Here is a 13103-nt window from a genome sequence, read left to right on the forward strand (position 1 = left end):
GGAACTTGAAAAGAGACGCAACTGCAAGAAGTACGAGGTATCCATACCCGTTTCTGATGCATCACTGCTGTGCTGCTGAAAAAAACAAAGCAGCGCCTGTCCGCGGCTGGAGAAATCACCGCACACAGAATCCCATACACTGATCTCCGTAGTCCGAGATCACCCCACTGATTTTGACACAGCCCTGCTGCGCGGCTGCAAGAACTTACACATCGTGGGACTGCAGCTGGTGAGATCAATGCAGCACTGTTGCTGCAGCTGCATCGCAAACCGGCGCATCCCAATCCCCATGCATCACACCAGAGGGGCAAGTCTACATCAATGCCGGGGCCACAGTAAGGAACCAAGGCATACCCTCCCCACACAATAAGAAACCAACACATCACCTCCCCCTCAGTAAGGAACCAACGCATTATTTCCCCAGCATGTCAGTAAGGAAGCAATGCATCACCTCCTCTGGAGTAAGGAACCAATGCATCACCTTCCCTGGGCCTAAAGAACCAACAACTCCCCATCCCTGCAGCTGTTTTTGTTTATGATGTTGATTCATTCAAGGTACTTTGTGTTGAAAGTGTTACATCTATAGTTTGCTATGGACAAAACTATTTTGTCCTTCGAAAGATTACATTTTGATTACTGTATTGTGGATTGTTGTTGTTTTGGTCTTGTTTGGTTTAGAATTTTTTTTTGTATTTTTCTAAACTGGTGTGGTGTCCATTTGTAGTGTTTTCACTGTATTACAGTATGTGTGCACAAATTCTTTACACACTGCCTCTGAGATAAGCCTGTCTGCTCATGCCAAGCTATCAAAGGGTGATCAGGGGTTATTTTAGAAGTGTTTCTCCCTTACCCTGACTCGGAAGAAGGGTCCCTACTGGATAAAGGTGGCAACCATTGCTAACTTGAGACCACCATTTCTAATACCCTGATAAAAGCCTGCTGCTTTCTACTGATGAAGGACTAAATCTAGAAACATGTGTCTAGAGATATACAGCACTGGCTGTAACAACAAATGTGAAAAACTACAGACCAACTGAAGTAAGCATAAAGTTTACCACATTTACTATAGTGCACTGGGGCAAATTGAATGCTGGGATGTGAAGCAGTGTGCTCCCACCCTCCTTCTACCTAACTTATTTGAAAATGTATTTTATTTTTCATTACATATATTGGTAAACAGATAGGGCCCCTATTTATCATTATTGCATGCAATGCAGCCATATAGAGGACCAGAATGCATCATATATATCAAGATATGGAGCATTCCTGCTCCCTGCTTGTGCTGGCGAACAAACTGCTGCCTAGCGCTAACACAGGTACCCTTGCACCATGGGGCAAGGGAGCCTGCATAACAGGCAGGATTGTTTTTGCACAGGAACGGACACCTTCCTGCACAAAAAAAATCCTGTAAGGCGTTTTTCTCTTTCTATGTGTGCTGCAGAATTCAGCACACATAGAAAGAGGAAAAACAAGGAGAAATCTAGATATTTCTCCATGTTGCACTTCCTCTGGAACGCATGGCACCCTGAGGCTTTCCCAGGTCTACCAGTATTCTTGAATCTAGGAATGCTTCAGAATCCACATATGAATTTGTGAGAAAAACCACACTCACTCATAGAACACCTCCCTGGGCAGAGTAACATAAGGCAATGGCTTGCGCTGCTTTGCGTATCTCCAGATTTAACAGGCAATGCAGGGCCACAGAAGGTGGCCTTACATGTCTTTGTAAATCTCATTATACGTTTGCATCACTCTGTGCCCCCGTGAGTGGCACAATTGTGATGCAAAACCTTGATATGTATACCCCAGAGTTTGGTAAGAACTGTTATGTCTCTGACACTTCTGTTAACAAAGAATTCAAGCTCTTAACGGATGGAATTGAATGACAAAGAGACAAATCTTAACCAGCAGTTGATGGCTAATAATTGTACTATGGTACCGTGTGTTAAAGCTTCTGTTGGCAACACTGAAACATTTTGTGTGTTCTGAAGGTAAGTTGAATGAATACCATACCTGAAAAAGTATTACAGCTGAGAATAAACTGAAAAATTGACGAGCATGCCAAAGTTAAAGGAAGCACAATGATGCTCATTTATACCTCACGCTAAACAGGTAAACAAAACCTGAAATTGGAAACATTTGTTCCCCTGGACAGTAAGACCCAGATATAGAGGTGTCGGAGTTAAACTTTTAAGTTTTAAAACACACTCACTTTTCAGTCAGAGAAATAAACGGTAAAGGCAGGTTTCAAAGTTAGAAGAATTAGCAGCAATTTATTTTAATAAGTTGGCTGCCACTTGACCCTCTGTCTTAAAACAAACAGCAAGCCTACAGTAAAAAGGATTCTCCAAAGATCCTTTTATGTCTTAGTCACCTACTTAACCCCTCTAATGTTATCTGGGGGTTCTGCAGCACCTTTTATACGTGCAGTAAACATTGGATAAAGGAGAATCTGTCAAGTGGTCACAGTTCACTGCAATGCGACCCCAGCGTCACACTGATGTTTTTTTATCACATCAGCAATTAACTGGAAGGGGCAAAAGAGACACAAAGTGGCTTATTTATGACCCCTTGCGTCACTTTGCGCTGCCAGTGCGTCACTTTTTGTGACGCACCAGCGGCGTAAAAACTGTGCAATGCAGCGTTATATTTACAAAGTGATGCATCTAGGTAGATACATCACTTTGTAAACCCTTGCGCCACATTATACCTGCGCCAGGAATAATGTATGCAGGGTGGGCGTTCTGACGCAAGTAAGCATCGTAGAAGTGACAGTGCAATATATGGGATTTCACTGCACCACTTCTAGGACGCAAATACATCAATATCTTATGCCTGCCTCAAAGCAGGCGTAAGACTGACACAGGCATATTTGAAATGAGACTTGCCCATCTGAAATGACCCATTGCTGGAGTTGCGTCACTTTTGTGACAAACTCCAGCAATGTGTCATTTTTGCGCCTACAGATACGTCAGAAATACTGACGTATCTGTAACTCCTTGCGGCATGATGCGTCATACTGTAAATATGACGCATCTAGAATGTCACAAGGAGGGTGCAATGAAAAGTGAAGCATCGCTGTTTTCACGCAGCAATGCGTCACTTTTCATAAATGAGGCCCAAAATCTTTGCTCCAATTTATCCCTCAATAAGATATCTCACTTTAGTTCCAAGCTTCATTTACTATATAGTTCGTTCAGCCAGATTATATGATTTCTGTGATTTTTTTCCTTCTTCGAGGCAGGAATTCAAAACAAAGTAAACACTTTAAACAACTGGTCTAAACCAAATACTATATTAGAAATTCCCGATTGCAACCTTAAATATATGGGTTCATTGATGACATCACAAACTAGATCACTCATGCTATCATCAATGCACATACCATTTTTTAGGACTTGTGCCTAGATCAGTCGACTTAAACAAATTATGTGAAGAAAAAACACATTATTCTACTTACCTATTCAATCTCATACACTTCTGAGTTGCCTGCGTTTATAGTTTTCAGTTGCTGGTCTTAAATATATAGTACATTTTGCTGTGCTGGTTAATCAGCTACTTTCTAATGCACTTAAATTAGGAATCATGTATATAATAAATAGTTATGTCTGAATTATTTCTACACAATCATGAGTTTCGTACCTTAGAAACAATAAATCCATCTCTGTATTCAAGTAGTTGCCTGGGATATTGCAGATCCTCTGATGAAACCATGCTTCCGGTGGCACACTGGCACATCTCTGACCTTTTTATTCAGTGAGTTGACTACGAGTTAACCTTTTACCTGAATAGATGGAACACCAAGTACGGTAAGTTTGACTCCGTAACATATTATGGTTTAACCTTCAACATGCTTGAACATGTATTGTTAACTGGGTCATTAAATTTAGTTTTCGTGTCTGTAATTTTAGATCTACTTGAACGTGTGCCATTATTGTGCCACATACTCATTCTTATATTGAGCATGTTTCGATGTTTTGCATTGTTGTGTTGTAATTGTTTTTATTATATTTTGAATGCATAATAGTATTGTTGTGACAACGTCTCATTACGCATAGCCAAGTACGAAACACGTTCAACATGTAATATGCAGGGAATATACTAAGACCTTTTATTTATTTAACCTTCATAAGGCAAACAGGCGAACACGTTTAAAATTTCAACATTTAAAACTTGGTTTGAAAATATCAACGACAATAGAACATTCTAACGCCAAGGCCAAACTCGCCCCAATTCCCAATATCTTTTCCTGATGTAGCTGGTCACAGTATGGCAAATCCCTTGGCGAGTCCAGGCGCTGCACACATTTAAAACCTTCCTGAAAAGAATTGAAACTGCGTATGTGCAGAAGAGGAAGTGTTCTCGCTGATGTATAAAGTGCGCAAAAAATGCAAAAAGTGCAATGTGCTTTGCCTTGACAAATTATCACAACGGCAGAGACGGAGAGTCTGAAACCATGCCCTTTGCTGTGGGAAAAGTAAGAGAAAATGCAATGACCCTAAACAGGGCATAGTTAAATAAAACCTATATTGGGGATTTTCTATATAGGAGAGGTAGACAAGGTCATTTGCCAACAGGGATGCAGGCCTGCTCGTTGCCTACACATAAGCTGCACCTGCTCATAGAATGCTGATTTTATCTGATCTCTAGGATAGCAGGTAATTTGGTCGGCGTTATTAAAAAGCTTTTGGGCTCCCTAGCTATTAAAAGTGTGCTTAAGGTATCCTAGCCAAGGTATAGACAGAATTGTCCGAGGGTAGGCGATCCTGAAGAATGTATTTAGAGAGTCCTTGCTTAAGAGTTTGCCAATTTTTTAACCATAATTACGGTGGGGTCTGAACCAAAATATCCCCCACAGAATTTAATAACACTTCTTAAAGACAAAAGAAGGTAGGTGGGAGGGGGCGTGGCCAAGATGGCGACCTGCTAGAACGTGCTCCGCTTGGCTCCCCGGGCCAGAACCCCGATCTGCCCTTCTTAATGATTGCAGGCCCCCCCAAAATCGCTGGTAATTGACTTTGTGGTGCTGCGCTGGCCAGCGGCGCTCCTCCGGTGCCCGTTCCACTGCGGAGGCACCCTCTTAGGCTGCGATTGCACCCATGCTCCTGTCCTCACCCTTGACCCACGCTGTAATGGCGGCTGCGTGTCCGCTCTGCCTGAAACGCCGCCTGTAGTGATGGTGCCCGCCCTATTCTAGCGGAGGGCGGGGAACTGCTGCTGCTGTGCCCAGGAGGCAGCAGAGACCAGGCAAGACCGGCAAAGACGCTTCCCCACGAGCTACGGGAGCGGCGGTGCCCTGGGACGCCCTAGGCAAGACCGTGAGTAGCGCGAGCACCGCGCTGGTGGCGAGAGGCATACATTTGAAAAAGAGAGACTGGTTGATTGAATAACTGCTCTTTCCTTAATACAGAACTGTTTTTAATCCTTTTAATCCTGATGTAGTGTTTTCTGTAATACTGTGTGTGCTTTGCTTCATTTTGCACATACCCTTCCACTTACCCTGATTTCCGTCGGTCCCCGGTCTGTCACGGCTGCTGGTGCCGGTTGAACGGAGGGACGCGACTCCTCCCCCTCCTTCACCCCACTTCCTGGTCCCTCCTCCTATAATAAGGAAATGGGGGCACGGCCGCGCCAAAGGCAAGCTCGTCTGTGCCCGTCCGCGACCGGACAGCGTCCAGCGCCAGCCACGCTGCCGGTGATTGTAGGGACATTAAGAGGGTTTCTTGGTCTAGGTCCGATTCACTGGCAATGAACACAGTTAAGCTGTGCCAGGCGACCAGGCTTGACCTGGAAAAATCTGATCTACCGCAGGCATGCTTGCTTTGTGGCAAGGCACTCTGCGATGTCTCTATAACAAACAACCCAAGTCCAAAATCAAAAATCAAATCTACAAATGGCTCCTCTGAGACATTATTTAAGGCCGGCCTACTGAATTGCAGATCCCTCCCTAGGCATGCCGACGATATTTGGCTGCTGCTGGCGGACTCAGAGTGGGACGCTTTATTTCTTACAGAAACATGGTTGAATGAAGACAACCTGGCCTCCATCGCCCTGGCTGTTCCGCTGGGTTTTAAAATGAGCTTCTCGAATAGAGAGGATGATAGAAGGGGTGTCGGGGTGGCTTTCATTTTTAAGGACAAATACGCACTGACGTTCTCTATACCTACCACTATACCCAGCATAGAGGGGTTATATTTCTGTTTGAAAATCAACCCCCAACTGCAGTTAGCCGGGCTGATCATTTACAGACCCCCGGACTGCGCCTCAATCAGTACTTGCGAACTTTTGGACTTCATTGTCCTAAGCTCTTTAGCTCAACCCCACTACATAGTATTTGGTGATTTCAATGTCCATGCAGATAGGCCTGGTTGCCCCCAGGCTGTTCAACTTATGACAACTCTGAAAGCAGCTAATTTAACACAAATCATTACCTGACCCATTCACCGGGCAGGTCACATGCTGGATCTGATCTTTTCCAACATACAGAATACGACAGCTAAGACCCCGCAGCCATTGCTCTGGATGGATAATTTTTTGATTCCCTTTTTAATTACACTGCCTTCTTGCAACCAGGCAAAAGGAAGACGCTCCTATGTGCGCAGGCAATGGAAGAACATATCAGCAGACACCCTATGTCCTGCCCTGGCAGTTGCTCCCCCAGCTCTGACCACAGACGTGAATACAGATGTGGCGGCGTTGAATCTCTGGATAGGCAATACGGTGGAGGCCATCGCCCCAGCAAAACTCGCCACGTCACGTAGAGAATCCCCCTCCGCCCTCTGGTTCTCTACAGAGCTGATGGCTGAAAAAAGCAACTGTAAGAGGCTGGAGCGCGTATGGCAGTTAAATTATTGTGAATCAGCCAAAATTTGCTATAAAAAAGCCCTCCGCGATCTTCATAAATCTATAAAAAAAGCCAAAAAACTCTTCATTACGACTTCCATTCAGCAAGCCGAGCAATCAAGCAAAGAAGTCTTTAAGATTGTCCAATCCTTTTTTAAACTAAGAGTCATTGAGATAGAAGTCACTCCATCTGAGAGACTCTGCGAAGACATCTCGGACTTCTTTGACAATAAAATTACGAAAGTTTATGATACTTTTACTAACCCCGGCCCCACAGTAATGGCGGACACGGCTGAAGATGGGGCAACCACCCCGACCGTAGCTCAATTTTACTCTATCTCTTTCTCTGAGGCACTGGAGGAAATAAAAAAATGTAAATCAGGGGCCCCGGATGATCCCTGTCCTCCCAAGCTTTGGAATATAATGTCAGGCTCAATTGCAATGCCACTCCTACACATTTGGAACACGTCCATTGCATCAGGGGTGTTCCCCGAGTGTTGGAAACACGCCACACTTCTCCCATTGGAAAAAAAACCTAATGGTGCCCCTGAGGACCTTAGCAATCTCCGCCTGATCTCCCTACTAGCAGCCCCAGGCAAAATGCTTGAAAAACTGATACAACGTCAACTGAATAGCTTCGTTGAGGAAAATAGGATTCTGCATGAAACTCAATCGGGTTTTAGATCGGGTTTCAGCACCGAGACCGCCCTTATTGAGGTGGCTGAGTCGATTAGGTGGTCCTTAGATTCAGTAGCATCAGCAATGCTGGTGCTCCTGGATCTATCTGCCGCGTTCGATACGGTAGACCACAGCAGACTGTTACAATGGTTGGAGGATATCGATCCAGAGGATAAAGCACTGGGCAGGCTCCACTCCTATCTAACAGACCGCTCCCAGAAAGTGTCCCTGGGTTACTTCTCCTCTAAACCGAAACGCCTCTGGTGTGGTGTTCCCCAGGGGTCGGCACTCAGCCCTTTACTTTTAATGTTTATCTAGCTCCACTCTTCACCTTGATTGCAAAATGGGGGGTCAAGGCGATTTCGTATGCAGACGATACTCAACTAGTCTTCCCCTACTCAGAAGTGCCGGAGTCAGCATTTAGCAAATTTAAGGGCTGCCTATGTGATGTAGCTAGTTGGATGAATACCAACAAATTAAAACTGAACGCAGGTAAGACTGAGGTGGTCTTTTTTGGCAAAAACATACGCCCCTCACCGGACCAGTGGTGGCCACCTGAAATGGGCCCTCCGCCAACCCCCAGCACTAATGCAAAGAACTTGGTGGTGAAATGGGATGACAGTCTCTCCTTCTCTTCCCATATTCAGCAGGTCACAGCAGGGTGTCTATATAAACTCAGGAATCTTCGCAAGTTTCTTTCTCTATTACCAGAAGATTGCCACAAAACGGTAGTCCATGCGACTGTTACATCTAGGCTAGATTACGCAAATGGCCTCTACCATGGCTTACCAAAATACTTGATTCAACGACTGCAGATTTTGCAGATACCGGCTGCGAGGCTGATAAAGCATATCCCTTTTAGACAGCGTGTCTCTCCGCATCTGCGCAAGCTGCACTGGCTCCCAGTGGCAAGCAGAATCAAATTTAAAGCCCTGACCCTGGCTTTCAGAGCACTACGGGGCACTTGCCCCAATTATCTAAAACTTGGACTCCCCCGATACCATCAGGTGAGGCTCCTGCGCTCAAATTCCCTGCTCCAGCTACATGCCCCACGAGTCAGAAAGGCTCGACTTGGAGGCAGGTCCTTTTCTGCTGGCACTGTGAAATTGTGGAACGCCCTACCACCCTCCATCCAGTCTGCAACGACAGAATCTGGATTAAAGAAGCAAGTAAAGACTTGGCTCTTTACATAGAAAATCTAAGCCTCCCTTTTGCTACTTGTTCTGCTAAAGCTGCTCACATATCGCCGGGACACCTCCAGGTGAGGTAGCTGTTCGCGCTTTATAAGTATCAGTATTATTATTATTATTATTATTATTATTATTATTATTATTATAGGGGGCGGGCATGAAAATCGAGGCCCCGGCTCAGGGCCTGCACGGCGAGGTGAAATGAGGCCTGTTTGCATCTCGGCCCTGGCGGGGGCCCTTGCATCGGGCAGAGTGGTGAACCTCCCTCTGGGGCGGGGGCTGTTCCGGTCTTGCCCTTGATCACGGAATAGTTGGCGCTATCCAGTGGGCTGTGCCCCCGCGAAAATTGAGGCCCCGGCTCGGGGCCTGGTTGAGCTCACTCCGCCTGACGACACGCTGGCCTGCACCGGTAAGGTAGGGGGATACGCCATCCATTGACCTCGACCTAGCCACGCAGTTACACCTCCGGCTGGCAAGTGAGGTCCCAGCATTGACAGAAGGAGGGGGGCTGCATCACTCCTTACTCCGACAACACCCCGGAGAGAGACAGAGGAAGCTGTGCAATGGACGACCCTGGAGGATCACTGTATTGTATTGTATTGTATATTGGATTTATATAGCGCTCATCACTGTGGGTATCTAGGCGGGGGTTGACGGAGGCCCCTGTCCAGATCCTGTGGTGAACATTGTGGTGAGCACTCCTCTGGGTACGAGGGTGTCGCCCCTGGCAGGGCAGTGACCCCCTGAAGAACCACCACAGTGACTGTAGTGAAGGCCCTCATACCACCCCGGACCCCAACCTGAGGCCTAGCTGTTACCGGCTATATCCGTGCCAGCTGGCGCAGGGGGATATGGGCCAACCCCCGAACAACTTCCCCTAGAGGCACGACCCTTGGCTAGCAGGTGAGGAGAAGCACAGGGGGTGTGGAGGTACCCGGGAGCACGACACTGATCCGGGTAATTCCCTACGTCTGGGGAGCCTGGAGCGCGAGCTGGGGGGTCGCCCTACTGGACAGAGGTCTTTCCACGAGCTATCCACTTAGCAGTCAGTTCCCACTGGGCCGTGGTAGCAACAACCAATCTCCAAGGAGCTCCCTACACTTCGCCACATCTGACTGTCGGCTACAATCCACCTGGCCTTCTACGGCAGGAGACCGAGTGACGTGATGGCTGTCAATCGCAGGGGTGGCCGCACGATTACTGACATGTTGGTGAAGAACGCACCGAAAGGGGAGAAGACGCAAACACCCCAGCGGCGACCAGCACCCCGGACCGGGACAGTGGAGAGGTTCCCATCACAAAATCCTTTTTAGAAACGCTATTCAACACCCTGCGCGACGATTTCCAGACCCTGAAACAGGAACTAGCTGGGGAGCAGCGAGAACTCCGCCGTGATGTGGATGGACTGGGGGAGCGGGTGGCTTCGATGGAGGAGGCAGACCAAGCCCGAAGTGAAGAACTGGAACTGTTATAGCAAGAGGTCCTCCGCCTCCAAGAACAACAGGTGGGCCTTAAGGCGCACACGGAGGACCTTGAAAACAACTCCCGGAGGAATAACATACGGGTCCAAGGGATGCCATCGAAAGCGGAGGGGAACAGCGCCGCTTGTTACCTGCATGACTTGTTCCGGGAGATTCTCGGCGAGCCTGCCGACTTTGAAATTCGCATCGACCACGCGCACAGGGTGGGTCTGGCGCGTCGCACTCCTGCTCCCCCACCGGACATTCTGGCCTACCTCCCTGACTTCCCCTTGAAAGAAAGGATTTTGAAGGAAGCCCGTCAGAAACAATCTCTCAGCTTCCGTCATACTCCAGTAGCATTGTTCCAAGACCTTTCGGCCGTCACGCTGCAGAAGGGTGGCCACGACTTTTCTGCAGGACAAGGGGGTGCCCTACTCCTGGGGTCACCACTTTAGGCTGATTTTCAAATGGGAGGGAGCCCTCCACCAGCTCCGTTACTCCGGGACACGTGCGCCCTGCTGGGTATCGACCTGGCAGAAGATGAGCTTCCAGGGGATGACCCTCCACGACCGGCACGGGACGGACCTACTCAGCAATCTCGAGGCGGATGGCAGCGGGTGAACAGAAGACTATCTCCTAAAGCGCACCTGAAGCCAGATCCGACGACCATGGCCTTGGAACAAGCACCGGCCATGCAGGAGGTGGTCAGGGACACGGCTGTTCCCTCCAGAGGCATTGTTGCATGGGATTTGCCTTCACCGCTTTACATTTAAGAGGGAGGGGGGACGGGCGGGGGGCCACCGGGGTCGCCACTGCCACAGACTCCTCCATTTTTGAGACTCTACAGGCCTGAACTGTGTTCCGATGGGCCCAGGACAATGGTTCCTTCTTCTTGGGTTTCTGGTTGGGGTTAGGGAGGGAAGATGAGGGGGGGGTCGCTGGAGTGTTGGGTGAGTTCAGTTGGGGTTGGGTGGGGGTGGGGGTGGCGGGTTGCAATGGTTGGGGTTGGGCTGGGGGAGGGGGTTGCTGGGTGGTTTGGGAAGGGAGGCAGTGTGCCAAGGGGGGGTCTTCATACTGGATCTATTGCTGCCTACTCCCATGTCACAGTGCAGCGCTCTCATTTGGGTACAGTGCCCTTTCCCACCTAACTTGTGATGGCTAAGTCTGCGTTGAAGATACTGACCATTAATATGAAGGGCTTGAATAACCTCATCAAGCGGAGGGTGGTGATCTCTTATCTGGAACACTCAAGGGCCGAGATTTGTCTGCTCCAAGAGACCCATTTACTCGCGAAAGACTGGCGTAGGATGCGCTCTTGCGCCTTCCCCCAACAGTTTTTCTTCTCTCTCCCAACAAAAAAGGCAGGGGTCGCCATACTAGTATCTAGGCGCTTCCAGGGGTGGGTGGGGGATAAGATAGAGGAAATTAAGGGCAGGCTCCTTGCTTACAGTTTCTCCATCGGCAGCTGGCATCTGACGATTAGCTCCCTTTATAACTCAAACACTGGGCAGAAACCCTTCTTGAAAGGTGCCATCTCCGAGACGCTTCAATACCCTGACTCCCTCTTGCTTATAGGAGGGGACCTTAACCTATGGACACCCAACTAGATAGATCTGGACACAGATACAGGGACACGGGGACTCTCTCCGACTCGGGCAAGGCCTGGCTACATGACCGGGGTCTGGTGGATTTATGGAGCACCGCACACCCTCAGGCATCTCATTTCACTTTTTACTCCCATGTGCATCACACCTATGCCAGACTCGACCATTTTCTCGGCTCCTCTGCTCTAGCCACTAGCCTCACTGACGTCTGCATTGTCCCGGCAGCTCTCTCAGATCACGACGCCGTGGAGCTCCAGCTTGCGAATCCCGGTCCTAGCCACTCTCTTGGGGCATGGAGGCTGCGCAAAACTCTTCTACAGTGCCCGGAGGTTGCTAAGCAACTTCACAAATGCAACACTGACTATTTAGCCGTTAACGATACACCAGAGACATCGGCCTCGGTCTTATGGGGTGCCCTAAAATCGGTTGTTCGCGGTGAACTCATCGCGTTCGCTGTGGCAGAGGCTCGGACCCGTAAGGCGAAACGGGACGACCTCTCTACCCAAGTTTCTGAGCTCGAGAGGGTTCACAGTCGTACTGGTGCTCCACGAGTGTGGAGGCAATTGAAGGCTGCTAGAGCCCAATTGGCTAGCCTCGACACGGACAGGGCAGAGTTCACGGCCCTTCGCCTACGGCACACTTATTATGTCGGGGGTAACCGGACGGGCCAAATCCCAAATCCCAATGCTTAAAGGTCTCTGGCCTACTGGATGCCAACGGCGTAGCCATAGAGGGGGAGGCACGGATTGCGGAAGCCTTCCGAGACTTCTATGCCTCACTATATCCCCTGACTCTGTTGCGGGGGCGGATATTGACAGATACCTGGAGTCTGCGGCGGTTACCGCGCTCTCCCCGGCGAGTGCAGATGCTTTGGAGGCACCTATCCGCCTAGATGAGGTGGTGGCAGTTATATCCCACCTCCGTCCTCTCAAATCTCCAGGGCCTGATGGCTTCTCGGACAGTTTTTATAAAACCTTCAGCCCGCTGCTTGCCCCCATCCTTACCCGACTTTTTAACTTCTTCACTGGCCCAGGCCCCATTCCCCCAGATATGCTGGCGGCTGAAATCGTGGTGCTGACTAAGCCAGGTAAGGACCCCACACATTGCTCGCCGTTTCGTCCCTTCTCCCTCCTCAACTTAGATTTGAAGCTTTTTACCGGGGTGCTTGCCGCACGGCTGGGGCCATGTTTACTTGGGATTCTAGAACCCGACCAATCGGGCTTTGTCCCAAGCCGCCAATGTAGCGATAATACCAAACGAATACTCTACCTGGTCGACAAGGCCCACTTCCAACAATCGGACTCGGCTCTTGTGGCTATCGACGCTGA

At 48.8% G+C, this 13103-nt stretch overlaps 1 protein-coding gene across 4 annotated transcripts in view; it reads right to left on the reverse strand.

Moving 5' to 3' along the window:
• The window catches only part of LOC147698086 (acetylserotonin O-methyltransferase-like), a 1112510-nt gene extending 1108787 nt beyond the window's left edge, over nt 1-3723 (reverse strand). For all 4 annotated transcript variants that reach the window (XM_086934758.1, XM_086934760.1, XM_086934761.1 and 1 more), the window contains exon 1: nt 3643-3723. In XM_086934758.1, the coding sequence (XP_086790884.1) occupies nt 3643-3714 (72 nt within the window). In that variant the 5' untranslated portion in view covers nt 3715-3723. The remainder of the gene's footprint in view (nt 1-3642) is intronic.
• Between the last annotated feature and the right edge of the window lie 9380 nt (nt 3724-13103).

This window comes from Lissotriton vulgaris, chromosome 8 (genome assembly GCF_964263255.1).
Source record: "Lissotriton vulgaris chromosome 8, aLisVul1.2, whole genome shotgun sequence".
Classification (NCBI taxonomy): domain Eukaryota; kingdom Metazoa; phylum Chordata; class Amphibia; order Caudata; family Salamandridae; genus Lissotriton; species Lissotriton vulgaris.